This window comes from Scyliorhinus canicula, chromosome 3 (genome assembly GCF_902713615.1).
Source record: "Scyliorhinus canicula chromosome 3, sScyCan1.1, whole genome shotgun sequence".
NCBI classification, from domain to species: domain Eukaryota; kingdom Metazoa; phylum Chordata; class Chondrichthyes; order Carcharhiniformes; family Scyliorhinidae; genus Scyliorhinus; species Scyliorhinus canicula.
The window spans coordinates 3,108,917-3,125,608 of record NC_052148.1 but is presented as its reverse complement, the minus strand read 5'-3'; the positions used below and the strand labels follow the sequence as shown (position 1 = coordinate 3,125,608).

The window sequence follows — 16,692 nt, the reverse complement described above, 5'->3', positions numbered from 1 at the left end:
TCCACTTAACCATGTTTTCACGGGTTAAATGCGCTCTATCTAACTGTCCGAAAACTGCGCTGAAATGAATCCACAGCCTTCCTGCGAATGCTGTGGGGTGTTCGGATCTTTTCTGCCTGCACTTATTCAATCCTTCTACGGGGTCACCTCTATTGTACCCGATGGCATCTAAAATGGCGGTGTGCATCTCCTCTAGGCTGCCTCCTGCCACGTTCTGTGGGTCGGGGAGGGCTGCTACTACACTTTGGTCTAAACTCAGCACGGTGAGCTTAACCTGCTCTCTCTCATCCAGGCCGTACATGGTAGCCTGCTGTTTTACTTTAGCGAAGAACTGGTGGGGGTCTGCGGTGGGGAGGAACGGAGTGATCTTTTCACACGCGTCCCTTAGCTGGGTTACTGTTAAAGGGGTGGTGTAAGTTATGTCTGGGGCGCCTTCTGATTCGGCTTTTCTCTGCGTGGTTACGGGATTCATGGGTGCGGTTATGGTCTGAGCTGTGGGGGGTTGGGGTGCCTGTCGTTTCTGCTGAGCTGCGGGCGCACATGTTCCCTGAACATAACGCTGCGCTGTCTCACTTAATTCCTGCCAATCTGGGGCGTTTTCTCCATCTAACTGTGCTCCAAAGGTGCTTTGGAAGCCATTCTGCACCGAAAGCAGAGATTGCAATTCCGCAATCTGTTTCCTGCATTTCGCGTGGTCAACTGTGCTTTGTCTTTGTTCGGTCGTTGCAGCATGGAGTGCTCTCAAAGCTGCTTTGAGATCAGAACATTGCCTCTGCAATGCCTCCACCTGCTTTTCCGATTCCTGTCTTATCAGAACGGCACGTTGCACGTCCTGATAGGCTTTCTCATACTGGGTCTGGGAACTGTTCAGATGAGCTAGACAAGACTGGTGAGCCCTCTTGGCATCATCCACCTCTCTATCCTTCTCTGCCAACTTCCCTTTGAGATCCAGGTTCTCCTTCTCGATGTCCCTGACATCGACCTTACTCATCCTATTCCTCTCTTCTAAATCTGTCCGGAGCGTCCTGATGACCTCCTCTGCGCCTCGCAACTGTGCCAAGCAGCATCCCTTTCCCTGCAAATATTTGCGGAGTTCCAGCTCCCACGTGGGACACTGGCCTACCCTGCTACTGCTGCTGGTCGCTGCGACCACAAACTTTGCTGGATCCATCAGACGTTCCATTGCCTGCATGGCCATTTCCTCTGACTCTCTTTGTATAATTTGGAACAGGGGGTTGTTGGGGTGGTGTTTCGAGAAAAGGGTACGGCTTACGCTATTTTCCGATCACAAAACTACCGAAAGTTTGTCGCAACAAAAAGCTTTCAGTTTTACCTTACAGCCCTGTTAGTACGCATGCACTAAACACACTTCCGAATTTCGCTTATTATTTTGAACACCTTGAATACTTGTGATCTCTTTCTTTCTCTGCAATTTGGAGTTCTAATTCAAATTTCAGGGTCCTGGACGGTGTGGGGTTTCCACTTACAACCGTATCCCACCAGAGTCGCCACTAAATGTTGCACGTTTTACTATGGGCGTAAAACGCGTTTATTGGAGTGTATTAACACGCCTCCGAGTTCGACGTGTGCTTAACACTACTAGGCTCTGTTGTATGTAATTATTTAGCTCTGGAGTCGCCAGTTGCCGTATAGACAACGTCACAAGTATTCCAAGGTCAAGTTCAAAGTAATAAAGACGATACACCGATTAGTAAGGTTCAAACGATCAATATTTATTATACAGTTATAATAAATACTCATGCACACACTAAGAGACTAAGCTATAACTAAACTTAAGTGAACAGAATACTTATCTAACAGGAACAGGCAAGGTCAGAGAACGAGGCCTTCGTCCTGGTCTTGTACTGCAGCCTTCAGCAAGCGTTCTGGTACTTGGGAGTCTAGTGGGCTTGGATCGCGTAGCGAGCGTTGAACTTACGGTTTCGGCGGCTGGTGCTCAACGGCTGGAGTCAGGATGCAAGATGTCAGTCAGAGCCGGAGCACGAGTTTAACAGACCGGGCTCTGTGGGGAATTTGCTTTTATACCCCTCTCTAATGTCCTTGCCCCCTTCTAGGCGGGCTCTACCTTTCGGTACCGATTGGAACGTTTCCAAACGGCTACCTTCGAAATCCTCCAATGCGGGGGCTTCCCTCGATGTTGGGGGGTGGTTTCGATATTCTTTACTCTGGTGCCATCCTGTCTGCTCCACCAATTAAGTGCTACATTGAGATGGAAATGTTGCCATTGTGTGTGCCTGGATCTGGGCCGCCTCATCAGAATGTTAAGCGCTTTGCCATTAACACCTTTGGCTTGGAGATCTGCACCTGGCCAGAAAACTGGTTTGCTGCTTGCAAAATGCTAATTAGTTGAGAGCAGGCTGTCTGTTCTCACTAAACAGGCTTTCCCTGCTGTCTTCCATTTTAGTTTGGCTCTGTGTCCATTTTGCGTGGCCAGCATGGCTACAGGTGGGCCCTGTCAGGTGGGCCGCGTCAGGTGAGCCCTGTCAGGTGAGCCCCGTCAGGTGGATCGTGTCAGCTGGGCCCCGTCAGGTGAGCCCTGTCAGGTGGGCCCCGTCAGGTGAGCCCTGTCAGGTGAACCCCGTGAGGTGAACCCTGTCAGGTGGGCCCTGTCAGGTGAACCTCGTCAGGTGAGCCCCGTCAGGTGGGTATTGTCAGCTGGGTCCTGTCAGCTGGGCCCTGTCAGGTGAACCCCGTCAGGTGGGCCCTGTCAGCTGGGCCCTGTCAGCTGGGCCCTGTCAGGTGGGTATTGTCAGCTGGGCCCTGTCAGGTGAGTATTGTCAGGTGGGCCCTGTCAGGTGGGCCCTGTCAGGTGGCCCCCGTCAGCTGGGCCCCGTCAGGTGAGCCGTGTCAGGTGAGCCCTGTCAGCTGGGCCCTGTCAGGTAGCTCCTGTCAGGTGGGCCCTGTCAGGTGGGCCCTGTCAGCTGGGCCCTGTCAGGTGGGCCCTGTCAGCTGGGCCCTGTCAGGTGGGCCCTGTCAGCTGGGCCCTGTCAGGTGGGTATTTTCAGGTGAGCCCTGTCAGCTGGGCCCTGTCAGGTGGGCCCTGTCATGTTGGTGATGTTCCGTCTCTGCCTAAATCGAAATGTGTTTGTCCAAGACGGTGAGATTGTTGATTGAAATTTGCTTTCTGAGGAGCTGAGTATTTGTTCAATATATCCATCAGTTTTTAGTATTGTGCAAATGGAAATTGAGAAACTTAACAAAAGTTTGCAAAATCTTAGCAAAGCTGATGGTGGGTGACTGGCACAAGGTGCTGCGCTGAGCTGAAGTAGGTGATACTAATCTGAACAACAATTCAAAAATATTCCAGTCACTAATAAAAAAGCTGTTACAGCTTAAATTCTGTACATCACCAATACCTTCTCAGGATAAGTAAACCAGCAAATATCATTTTGCTGGAACCTGTTGTGAGTTGGACTAACAGTAAGAGTCCCATCTCACACCTTGCACAGCGATACAACACACAGACAAGTTTGGGACGATATAAAACATGAGGACCACACCGTTACTGAGCTGACAGAGATCAGTGCTCTGGAGAACAAGCTGGTGATATTAAAAGTCATCTCACATTCTCTACCTGATGCACTGGGGTTTTCCAGCATTTGTAGTTTTTATTTCCCATTTCTAGGAAATGCAGTATTGTTTGGAATACTCCGGAATGGCTGCATTTACAATGGTGGGCAGTGCAGTACGAGGGCCCACTGTACCCACCATGCTGTGGTGCAAGTTGAGGAAGTTCAATTATTTCCACTGGCCTCTTCTGTTGCACCACCCTGGCAAGTCACACCAACTTCCCTTTGCACAAAGCACTGTTCTGCGATTGAGGGAGATTGTGGTCAGCTTCTGGCCTCAATCCACAGATTTGTAACTTTTCAGGCACGCAATTGCACCCAATCACGGCGTTTCTCAGCTTTAACACCGTTCCCAATTCCTTTCATCTGTCTCCTCTGTTAACTGACCTTCCTGACACTCCGACGTGTGAAGCAAAACCATTTCAAAACCATACGGGAAATCTCTCTGTTTTGACGACTACTAAACACGGAACTAGGAACAAGAGGAAATCAGCTTTTTCTAATTGCACACAGGATGTGGGTGTCGTGTTCGAATTAAAGGCATTGGGTGGCAAGGTAGCATTGTGGTTAGCACTGTTGCTCTACAGCACCAGGGTCCCAGGTTCGATTCCCGGCTTGGGTCACTGTCCGTGCGGAGTCTGCACGTTCTCCCCGTGTCTGCATGGGTTTCCTCCGGGTGCTCCGGTTTCCTCCCACATGTCCCGAAAGACGTGCTGTTCGGTGAATTGGACATTCTGAATTCTCCCTCTGTGTACCCGAACAGGCGGCGGAATGTGGCGATTAGGGGATTTGCACACTAACTTCATTGCAGTGTTAATGTAAGCCTACTTAGACCATAAGACATAGGAGCAGAATTAGGCCACTCGACCCATCGAGTCTGTTCCACTATTCAATCATGGCTGATATTTCTCATCCCCATTCTCCTGCCTTCTCCCCATGACCCCTGATCCCCTTATTGATCAAGAACCTGTCTATCTCTGTCTGAAAGACACTCAGTGATTTGGCCTCCACAGCCTTCTGTGGTAAAGTGTTCCATAGATTCACCACCCTTTGGCTGAAGAAATTCCTTCTCATCTCTGTTCAGAAGGATCATCCCTTTAGTCTAAGATGGTGTCCTCTGCTTCTAGTTTTTCCCACTAGTGGAAACATCCTCTCCACGTCCAATCAATCCAGGCCTCGCAATATTCCCTCTCATCCTTCTAAACTCCAACGAGTGCAGACCCAGAATCCTCAACCATTCCTCATACGACAAGCTCTTCATTCCAGGGATCATTCTTGTGAGCCTCCTCCGGACCCTTTCCAAGGCCCAGCACATCCTTCCTCAGATACGGGGCCCAAAACTGCTCCCAATACTCCAAATGGGGTCTGACCACATGGGCTGCCGCTGGCCTCCACCTCTGAGTGATCGGATGGTGCTTCGGCACCCTGACAATGTAGTTCAGGTGCCTTTCCCGCTCTGGAGGGGCCCTCGAGTATGAGGCAGGCAGGTCTCCCACATCGCAGCGGCCTGCTGCGTCAGGTAGTAATGCAACCTGACCAAATCAGGTTGGTGTTGTGGATCCCAAGAAAAGGAATTTGTGGAATGTCTAGGAGATTTTTGGCGGGGGGGGGGGGGGAGCTTGTGACAGAGCCGACTAGGGAACAGGCAATTCTGGATTTGGTGATGTGTAATGAGGCAGACTTGATTAGGGAACTTAAAGTGAAGAAACCCTTAGGGAGCAGTGACCACAATATGTTAGAATTTAACCTGCAGTCTGAGAGGGAGAAGCTGCAATCAGATGGAATGGAATGACAATTAAATACAAAGACATGAGGGAGGAGCTGGCTAGAGTTGATTGGAGAAGGAGCCGAGCAGGGAAGACAGTGGAACAGCAATGGCAGGAGTTTCTGGGGGTTATTCTGGAGGCACAACAGAAATTCATCCCAAGGAGGAGGAAACATGCTGAGGGGGAGGACGATGCATCCACGGCTGTGGAGGGATGTCAAAGACAGCATAAAAGCTAAGGAAAAAGCATACAAATTAGGGGCAGCACGGTAGCATGGTGGTTAGCATCAATGCTTCACAGCTCCAGGGTCCCAGGTTCGATTCCCGGCTGGGTCACTGTCTGTGCGGAGTCTGCACGTCCTCCCCGTGTGTGCGTGGGTTTCCTCCGGGTGCTCCGGTTTCCTCCCACAGTCCAAAGATGTGCGGGTTAGGTGGATTGGCAAAGCTAAATTGCCCTTAGTGTCCTAAAAAATAAGGTTAATGGGGGTTGTTGGGTTACTGGTATAGGGTGGATACGTGGGCTTGAGTAGGGTGATCATTGCTCGGCACAACATCGAGGGCCGAAGGGCCTGTTCTGTGCTGTACTGTTCTAAACAAATTGGCGAGGATTAGTGGGAAGCCAGAGGATTGGGAAGCATTTAAAAGCGAGCAGAGGACAACTAAAAAAGCAATCGGGGAGAGAAGATGAAATATGAGTGCAAGCTAGCGAGTAATGTAAAGGAAGATAGGAAAAGTTTTTTTCAATATATAAAAGGTAAGAGAGAGGCAAAAATAGACATTAGACCACTGGAAAACGTGGCTGGCGAAGTAATAATAGGAAACAAAGAAATGGCAGAGGAACTGAATAGTTACTTTCCATCAGTCTTCACGGTGGAAGACACCAGTGGGATGTCAGAACTCCAGGAGAACCAGGGGGCAGAGGTGAGTGCAGTGACCATTACTAAGGAGAAGGTTCTGGGGAAACTGAAAGGTCTGAAGGTGGATAAGTCACCTGGACCGGATGGACTACACCCCAGGGTTCTAAAGGAGATAGCTGAGGAGATTGTGGAGGTATTAGTGATGATCTTTCAGGAATCACTGGAGGCAGGAAGGGTCCCAGAGGAATGGAAAGTGGCTAATGTAACACCGCTGTTTAAGAAGGGAGAGAGGCAGAAGATGGGAAATTATAGGCCGGTTAGCCTGACTTCGGTCATTGGTAAAAGTTTAGAGTCTGTTATTAAAACGAGATCGCGGAGTACTTGGAAGTGCATGGTAAAATAGGGCTGAGTCAGCACGGCTTCGTCAAAGGGAGGTCTTGTCTGACAAATCTGTTAGAGTTCTTTGAGGAGGTAACAGGGTAGGATCCCAGCATGGATAGAGGTTTGGCTGACTGGCAGAAGGCAGAGAGTGGGCATAAAGCTCACTGGTTTAGCTCACTCAGCTAAATCGCTGGCTTTTCAAGCAGACCAAGCAGGCCAGCAGCACGGTTCGATTCCCGTACCAGCCTCCCCGAACAGGCGCTGGAATGTGGCGACGAGGGGCTTTTCACAGTAACTTCATTGAAGCCTACTCGTGACAATAAGCGATTTTCATTTTTCATTTCATTTTCATAAAGGGGTCTTTTTCAGGATGGCAGCCGGTGACTAGTGGTGTGCCTCAGGGGTCTGTGCTGGGACCACAACTTTTACAATATACATTAATGATCTGGAAGAAGGAACTGAAGGCACTGTTGCTAAGTTTGCAGATGATACAAAGATCTATCGAGGGACAGGTAGTATTGAGGAAGCAAGGGGGCTGCAGAAGGACTTGGACGAGCTGGGAGAGTGGGCAATGAAGTGGCAGATGGAATACAATGTGGAAAAGTGGGAGGTTATGCACTTTGGAAGGAGGAATCTAGGCATAGACTATTTTCTAAATGGGGAAATGCTTCAGAAAGCAGAAGCACAAAGGGACTTGGGAGCACAAAAAGAAAATGCTAGAAAATCTCAGCAAGTCTGGCAGCATCTGTAGAGAGAGGAAAGAGCTAACGTTTCGAGTCCGATGACCCTTTGTCAAAGCTAACAGACAGAGAAAATTGGAAATATTTATACTGTGGAGTGAGAATGAAAGATGAGTCATAGCCACAGTAACCCAGGAAAACCGGGTGCTAATGGTCACAGATACCAAGGGGAAAGAGTGTTAATGGTCACAGAAACCCAGGGAAACCAGGTGCTAATGGCCACAGATACCAAGGGGAAAGAGTGTTAATGGTCACAGACACCGAGGGAAACCGGGTGCTAATGGCCACAGACACCAAGGGGAAAGAGTGTTAATGGTCACAGACACCAAGGGGAAAGAGTGTTAATGGCCACAGAAACCCAGGGAAACCGGGTGCTAATGGCCACAGAAACCCAGGGAAACCGGGTGCTAATGGCCACAGATACCCAGGGGAAAGAGTGTTAATGGCCACAGAAACCCAGGGAAACCGGGTGCTAATGGCCACAGATACCAAGGGGAAAGAGTGTTAATGGCCACAGAAACCATGGGGAAAGAGTGTTAATGGCCACAGATACCAAGGGGAAAGAGTGTTAATGGCCACAGAAACCCAGGGAAACCGGGTGCTAATGGCCACAGAAACCCAGGGAAACCGGGTGCTAATGGCCACAGATACCCAGGGGAAAGAGTGTTAATGGCCACAGAAACCCAGGGAAACCGGGTGCTAATGGCCACAGATACCAAGGCGAAAGAGTGTTAATGGCCACAGAAACCCAGGGAAACCGGGTGCTAATGGCCACAGATACCAAGGCGAAAGAGTGTTAATGGTCACAGACACCAAGGGGAAAGAGTGTTAATGGTCACAGATACCAAGGCGAAAGAGTGTTAATGGTCACAGACACCAAGGGGAAAGAGTGTTAATGGCCACAGATACCATGGGGAAAGAGTGTTAATGGTCACAGACACCAAGGGGAAAGAGTGTTAATGGCCACAGATACCATGGGGAAAGAGTGTTAATGGCCACAGACACCAAGGGGAAAGAGTGTTAATGGTCACAGACACCAAGGGGAAAGAGTGTTAATGGCCACAGATACCCAGGGGAAAGAGTGCAAATGGCCACAGATACCAAGGGGAAAGAGTGTTAATGGCCACAGAAACCCAGGGGAAAGAGTGTTAATGGTCACAGATACCAAGGGGAAAGAGTGTTAATGGCCACAGATACCAAGGGGAAAGAGTGCTAATGGCCACAGATACCAAGGGGAAAGAGTGCTAATGGCCACAGATACCAAGGGGAAAGAGTGTTAATGGCCACAGATACCAAGGGGAAAGAGTGCTAATGGCCACAGATACCAAGGGGAAAGAGTGCTAATGGCCACAGATACCAAGGGGAAAGGGTGTTAATGGCCACAGATACCATGGGGAAAGAGTGTTAATGGCCACAGATACCAAGGGGAAAGGGTGTTAATGGCCACAGATACCATGGGGAAAGAGTGTTAATGGTCACAGACACCAAGGGAACAGAGTGCTAATGGCAGTCCTCAGAGAGAACAAAATATGTGAGAGGCCAAACAGCAGGGAAACTAACATCAGAGGGTAAACAATGACAGATGTAGTTGTGGGGGTCAGGAAAGGGGGATAAGATTGGGGGGGGGGGGGTAAATATATATAAAGATGGGCAAAAAAGAAAAAAATGGTAAAAGACAGTTAAAATGAAATGAAAACAAATGGGTTGAGGTGGGGCTGATCATCTGAAGTTGAATTCGATGTTCAGGCCGGAAGGCTGTAGCGTGCCTAACCGGAAGATGAGATGTTGTTCCTCTAGTTAGCGTTGAGCTTCACTGGAATCATTGCAGCAGGCCAAGAACAGACATGTGGCCATGGGAGCAGGGTCTTTTGTTAAATGGCAAGCAACAGGAAGGTCAGGGTCCTGAAGGCGCACAGACCGAAGATGCTCAGCAAAGCGATCACCCAGTCTGCGTTTGGTCTCTCCGATATAGAGGAGACCACATTGGGAGCAGCGAATGGAATAGACCAGATTGGAAGAGATGCAAGTGAAACGCTGCTGAACCTGGCTCATTCTTGTGAATGTCTCTGGACCCTTTCTTTTCTCTCCCTGCAGATGCTGCCAGACCTGCTGAGATTTTCCAGCATTTTCTCTTTGGTTTTAGATTCCACCCTCCATAAGACTGTAAGACATAGGAGCAGAATTAGGCCACTCGGCCCATCGAGTTTGCTCTGCCATTCATTCATGGCTGATATTTTCTCATCCCCATTCTCCTGCCTTCTCCCCATAACCCCTGATCCCCTTATTGATCAGGAACCTATCTCTGTCTTAAAGACACTCAGTGATTTGGCCTCCACAGCCTTCTGCGGCAAAGAGTTCCACAGATTCACCACCCTCTGGCTGAAGAAATTCCTCCCCATCTCTGTTTTAAAGGATCGTCCCTTTACTCTGAGATGGTGTCCTCTGCTTCTAGTTTTTCCTACAAGTGGAAACATCCTCTCCACGTCCACTCTATCCAGACCTCGCAGTATCTTGTACGTTTCAATAAGATCCCCCTTCATCCTTCTAAACTCCAACGAGTACAGACCCAGAGTCCTCAACCTTTCCTCATACGACAAGTGGAGATCGATTCTCTCCTTCAGAATTTTCTCCATTGCTTTCTGATGTGAGACTCACTGGTCTGCAGTTCCCTGGCTTATCCCTACAACCTTTCTTAAATAGTGGGACCACATTAGCTGTTCTCCAGTCCCCTGGCACCTCTCCCGTGGCCAGAGAGGAATTAACAATTTGGGTCAGATCCCTGCAATCTCCTCCCTCGCCTCCCACAGCATCCTGGGACACAGTCCATCCGGACCTGGAGAATTGTCCACTTTTCAACCTGCCAACACCTCCCGATGACAACTTGCTCAATAACCTCACAGTCTCTCTCCCCGGGTTCCATATCCCTCCCAATGTCCTCTGGTTCCACCCACAGATTCCGCCCCCCCCCCCCCCCCCCCGGTCCCTTATGGGCCCTACTCTTTCCCTAGTGATCCTCTTCCCATTGATATTCTTGTCCCCTCTTTCTCATGTCCCCTCTTTTCTCTCCTAATTACTTTCTGAATTTCCATCCTGCACTTTCTGTACTTCACTAATACCTCTGTTGATTTGCTCCCCATGTACTTATTGAAAGCCTCTGTCTTCCTTCTCATTGTATCCTGAATATCTCAGGCCATCCATGGTTCTCTGGGCTTGTTATTCTTGCTGCAAAGTAGTTTGTGTCTTCACCCATTGCAATATTAGTAGCTTTACAAGACGTTTCCTATCGCCTCTGGATGAGAACGTTTTTCCTCAATCCCCCCTAAACTTCCTGCCTGTTACCATAAATCTCTGCCCCCTGTTTACTGACCCCTCTAATAAAGGGAAAGGCTTCTTCCCATCCACCCTATCAATATCCCTCCGAATGTTGTCCACCTCGAGCAGGTTGCCCTCCACCTTCGCTCTGCTACGATCAACAACCCAACCCAGGCAAAATCTGAAATGTCCGAGCGACCCAATACGCTCCAGGGTAATTAAGGATGGGTAATAAATGTGAGACTCGCTTGCTCACAGCGCGAATGGCTCAGGAGAGAATCAGAAAAAAACAGTCAAAGACACGCCAGCTTTAATGGCTGAATCATCTTGTCTCCATTTCAATATTTGCCAGGCAAATGACAATATTTTCCTTGCTGCTTTTTGCTGTGTATTATGTGCGGTTATAGAACTTGTGATTGAACTTACAAACTGGAATGTGAAACATAAAATGTGGAAACCAATATAAACATTTTAAAAAATCAATCTTTGAGATAATTTTAAAAACTGTCTTTAATCCGGACTTTTCCTGAGCCGTGTTCCAGAGAGGAGATGTTTAAAAATATTGATCTGAAGGAGGTTTGAGGGCGTCACTTGGTGAAATTTGCCTGGCAAACATTGAAATGGAGACAGGCCAGGGATTCTCCGAGCCCCCCCTGCCCTCCCCCCCCCCCCCCCCCCCCCCCCCCCCCCCCCCGGGCCTGGGCGGCCGTCAATGTTTGGCCAATCCCGCTGGCGTGAATTACTCGCCTCACGCACGGCGGGACCTGGCAGGTGAGTGTGCGGGGGTGGTCCTCGGGGGGGGGGAGATCCGACCCCGGGAGGGGGAACCCTCACAGTGGTCTGGCCCGTGATCTGGGCCCACTGCTCTGTGGGTGGACTTGTTCTGTGGAGGGACTTCTTTCATCTGCCGCCGGGCCCCTGTAGGGCTCCACCATTCTGCCCGGGGGCCGGCTAACCGGCCTATAATTTCCCGTCCTCTGCCTCCCTCCCTTCCTAAACAGTGATGTTACATATGGGTGTCACTGACAAGGCCAGGTTTTGTTGCCCATTCCTGCGGGCGTTTAAGACCCAACCACATTCGCTGTGGGTCTGGAGTCACATGTAGGCCAGAGCAGGTAAGGACGGCAGAGTTTTTACAACATTCCTTTCCTGGTCTCCAATCTTGAGGCCAGTTTCCATTCTAGATTTAATCATTGTATTTAAATTCCACCACCTGTCGTCATAGCATTGTAACTTTTAAAAATTAATTTACAGGATGTGGGAGCCGCTGGTTCGGCCAGCATTTATTGCCCATCCTGAGTTGCCCTTCAGAAGGTGGTGGGTGAGCTGCCTTCTTGAACCGCTGTAGTCCCTGAGGTGTAGGTACACCCACTGTGCTGTTAGGGAAGGAGTTTCAGGATGTTGTCCCAGTGACAGTGAAGGAACGGAGATATATTTCCCAATCAGGGTGGTGAGTGACTTGGAGGGGAACCTCCAGGTGGTGGGGTTCCCAGGTATCTGCTGCTCTTGTCCTGATAGATGGTAGTGGCCGTGGGGTTTTGAAGGTGCTGTCTCAGGAACCTTGGTGAGTTACTGCAAGTCCCCCACAGCAATAGACAGGGCCGGGGATTACTAGTCTAGCGCACAACCACCTCTGTTCCAGTTTGTATTTAAGCAGTACTCTGAACTAATCTTTATTGAAATGACCCTTAATCTCCCCTTGTGTTTCACACAGGTTATCACGGTCACCAAAAAACGTTACTTGAAGAATTGAAGGATTATAAAATTGTATTCCCAAAAGTCCTCTCTGGGAAAAAGAAACGGAGTATATCCACACTGCGTCAGGTAATTAATCTGACAGGGCCCTACAGTCTGAATACATGAACTCATCACAACCTGTTGTGCAATGATCTCAATCATTTCAACCCACCCAACATTAAAATAGAAACAAAACATTGTGGGTACAGAGAACGTGAAACATAAACGTAAAGAAGGGGGCCGGTTAACTCAGTTAGCTTGATGTTCAGTGTGTGGATGACAATAACAGTTCCTGTTTGCAGGCAGTGAAACCCTGCTCCTCGCTCTGCCCCAGGAAAGGGAATGTAATAGAAAGCAGAGCTGAGATAAGAGCAGACAGCCGGGGAGGGTGAGGGGGAGTGTCCGCAAGGCTGATCGATCAATAGGTCAGGGGGGAAATTCAAGCGAACACTGAAAGGGAAGTTTGAAAACTGTCTGCCCCAAATGCTTTTTAAAGAGAATTTGATATCTGTCTGATTAGAGAAACGCAAAGTTTTGGGGTTGAATTTAAATCCTTTGATTGGTCAGGAATAAACTGAAAAGGGGAAAGGAGGTGAGGATTGGATTTTCAGCTTGCAGACCGGATCAGAGACATCGGCAGACACACTGCTATCTGTCTCAGGCTCAATGTTCCAGTGTCGCAAGAGTCAGGTGTATCCCCTTGACATGCCCCAGGGATATTTGTCTGGCAGAGAGAGAACTGGTTTAGCAGACTAAAGGGTTGTTCAGCTCCACACAATAGGTGCAGCAGAGAGCGGATTTTACTCTGCAATTGGAGTGAAATTTGATGCAAAGGGAAAATTAACATCAGACATGCTCACTGGGTAAAGGTCAAAGGTCAAAGGGTGAAGAATAAACAAGTCAGAGCAGACTGCACATCTTCAACCTGGGGAAGAGAGACATGAGGCTGATCCCACGCAGAGCAGGCTGCACATCTTCAACCTGGGGAAGAGAGACAGGAGGCGGATCCCACGCAGAGCAGGCTGTGCATCTTCGACCTGGGGAAGCTGCACATCTTCAACCTGGGGAAGAAAGACAGGAGGCTGATCCCACACAGAGCAGGCTGTGCATCTCCAACCTGGGGAAGCTGCGCACCTTCAACCTGGGGAAGAGAGACATGAGGTTGATACCACACAGAGCAGGCTGTGCATCTTCAACCTGGGAAAGGGAGACAGGAGGCTGATCCCACACAGAGCAGGCTGCACATCTTCAACCTGGGGAAGCTGTACATCTTCAACCTGGGGAAGAGACACAGGAGGCTGATCCCACACAGAGCAGGCTGTGCATCTTCAACCTGGGGAAGAGAGACAGGAGGCTGATCCCACACAGAGCTGACTGCACATCTTCAACCTGGGGAAGCTGCACATCTTCAACCTGGGGAAGAGATACTGGAGGCTGATCCCACACAGAGCAGGCTGCACATCTTCAACCTGGGGAAGAGAGACAGGAGGCGGATCCCACGCAGAGCAGGCTGTGCATCTTCAACCTGGGGAAGAGAGACAGGAGGCGGATCCCACGCAGAACAGGCTGTGCATCTTCAACCTGGGGAAGAGAGACAGGAGGCGGATCCCACGCAGAGCAGGCTGTGCATCTTCAACCTGGGGAAGAGAGACAGGAGGCTGATCCCACACAGAGCAGGCTGTACATCTTCAACCTGGGGAAGAGAGACAGGAGGCTGATCCCACACAGAGCAGGCTGCACATCTTCAACCTGGGGAAGCTGCACATCTTCAACCTGGGGAAGAGACACAGGAGGCTGATCCCATGCAGAGCAGGCTGTGCATCTTCAACCTGGGGAAGGGAGACAGGAGGCTGATCCCACACAGAGCAGGCTGCACATCTTCAACCTGGGGAAGCTGCACATCTTCAACCTGGGGAAGAGACACAGGAGGCTGATCCCATGCAGAGCAGGCTGTGCATCTTCAACCTGGGGAAGAGAGAAATGAGGCTGATCCCACACAGAGCAGGCTGCACATCTTCAACCTGGGGAAGAGAGACATGAGGCTGATCCCACACAGAGCAGGCTGCACATCTTCAACCTGGGAAAGAGAGACAGGAGGCGGGTCCCACGCATAATGTGGAATGATTGCAATTCCAACTGTTTCCGGTGTCGGATTTGCCAGGGTCGTGATTGCCACTCCACTCCCCACCCACCCTCATTCCAGCCAGGAAGAGGTCATGCCAGGGAGTAGCCTCCGAGGTTAGCAAAATGCAGAGCTGGAGAGACTGCTGGATGACGTGGAGGAGAGAGGGGGACACCCTGTTCCCCGGGATGGGAATAAGGCTGCGACCAGCTGGTGCCAATCGGGCCTGGGTGCAGGTGGCAGAGGCCATGAGTGCTGTGGACCCCACTGCCAGGACAGACCACGGGTGCCAGAAAAATCTGCACAACCACCTCAGGGCCGTCCGGGTATGTCACCATCTGCCCACACCTTGGCACCTCCTCCCCGCCCCGGAACCACATCCCCGGCCTGGAACCACCTCCCTGCCCCGGAACCACCTCCCTGGGCCCGGAACCACCTCCCCGGGGCTGGCACCACCTCCCCGACCCGGAACCACCTCCCCGGGCCTGGAACCTCCTCCCCGGCCCGGAACCACCTCCCCGGCCTGGAACCACCACCCCGCCCCGGAACCACCTCCCTCGGCCCGGAACCACCTCCCCGGGCCTGGCACCACCTCCCCACCCCGGCACCACCTCCCCGGCCTGGAACCACCTCCCCGGCCCGGCACCACCTCCCCGCCCCGGAACCACCTCCCCAGCCTGGAACCACCTCCCCGGGCCCGGCACCACCTCCCCGGCCCGGCACCACCTCCCCGCCCCGGCACCACCTCCCCGCCCCGGCACCACCTCCCCGGGCCCGGAACCACCTCCCCAGCCTGGAACCACCTCCCCGGGCCCGGAACCACCTCCCCAGCCTGGAACCACCTCCCCGGGCCCGGAACCACCTCCCCAGCCTGGAACCACCCCCCCCGGGCCTGGCACCATCTCCCCGGGCCTGGCACCACCTCCCCGGCCCGGCACCACCTCCCCGGCCTGGAACCACCTCCCCGGCCCGGAACCACCTGCCCGGCCCCGGAACCACCTCCCCGGCCTGGAACCACCTCCCCGGGCCTGGCACCATCTCCCCGGGCCTGGCACCACCTCCCCGGCCCGGAACCACCTCCCCGGCCCGGCACCACATCCCTGCCCCGGCACCACCTCCCCGCCCCGGCACCACCTCCCCGGGCCCGGAACCACCTCCCCAGCCTGGAACCACCTCCCCGGGCCCGGAACCACCTCCCCAGCCTGGAACCACCTCCCCGGGCCCGGAACCACCTCCCCAGCCTGGAACCACCTCCCCGGGCCTGGCACCATCTCCCCGGGCCTGGCACCACCTCCCCGGCCCGGCACCACCTCCCCGGCCTGGAACCACCTCCCCGGCCCGGAACCACCTGCCCGGCCCCGGAACCACCTCCCCGGCCTGGAACCACCTCCCCGGGCCTGGCACCATCTCCCCGGGCCTGGCACCACCTCCCCGGCCCGGAACCACCTCCCCGGCCCGGCACCACATCCCTGCCCCGGCACCACCTCCCCGGGCCCGGCACCACCTCCCCAGCCCCGGAACCACCTCCCCGGCCCGGCACCATCTCCCCGGCCCCGGCACCACCTCCCCGCCCCGGCACCATCTCCCCGGGCCCGGAACCATCTCCCCGGGCCTGGCACCACCTCCCCGGGCCTGGCACCACCTCCCCGGCCCGGAACCACCTCCCCGGGCCTGGCACCACCTCCCCGGCCCGGCACCACCTCCCCGGCCCGGAACCACCTCCCCGAGCCTGGCACCAACTCCCCGGCCTGGAACCACCTCCCCGGGCCTGGCACCACCTCCCTGGGCCTGGCACCACCTCCCCGGCCCCGGAACCACCTCCCCGGCCCCGGAACCACCTCCCCGGCCCCGGCACCACCTCCCCGGCCCGGCACCACCTCCCCGCCCCGGCACCACCTCCCCACCCCGGCACCACCTCCCTGCCCCGGAACCACCTCCCCGGCACCATCTCCCCGGCCCGGCACCACCTCCCCGCCCCGGCACCACCTCCCCACCCCGGCACCACCTCCCTGCCCCGGAACCACCTCCCCGGCACCATCTCCCCGGCCCGGCACCACCTCCCCGCCCCGGCACCACCTCCCCGCCCCGGCACCACCTCCCCGCCGTGGCAGGGCCGGCTCAAGGTACCGGCAACTCGGGCAGTCGCCCGGGGCGCCATGTGCTAGGGGGCGCTAGGAACCCTTTACAA

At 53.1% G+C, this 16,692-nt stretch overlaps 1 protein-coding gene across 1 annotated transcript in view; it reads left to right on the top strand.

The window, feature by feature from the left end:
• LOC119963596 (snake venom metalloproteinase kistomin-like) overlaps nt 1–16,692 on the top strand; it is a 130,153-nt gene that overhangs the window by 35,571 nt on the left and 77,890 nt on the right. Inside the window, exon 2 of the mRNA XM_038792927.1 lies at nt 12,360–12,469. Coding sequence (XP_038648855.1) covers nt 12,360–12,469 — 110 coding nt within the window. The remainder of the gene's footprint in view (nt 1–12,359; nt 12,470–16,692) is intronic.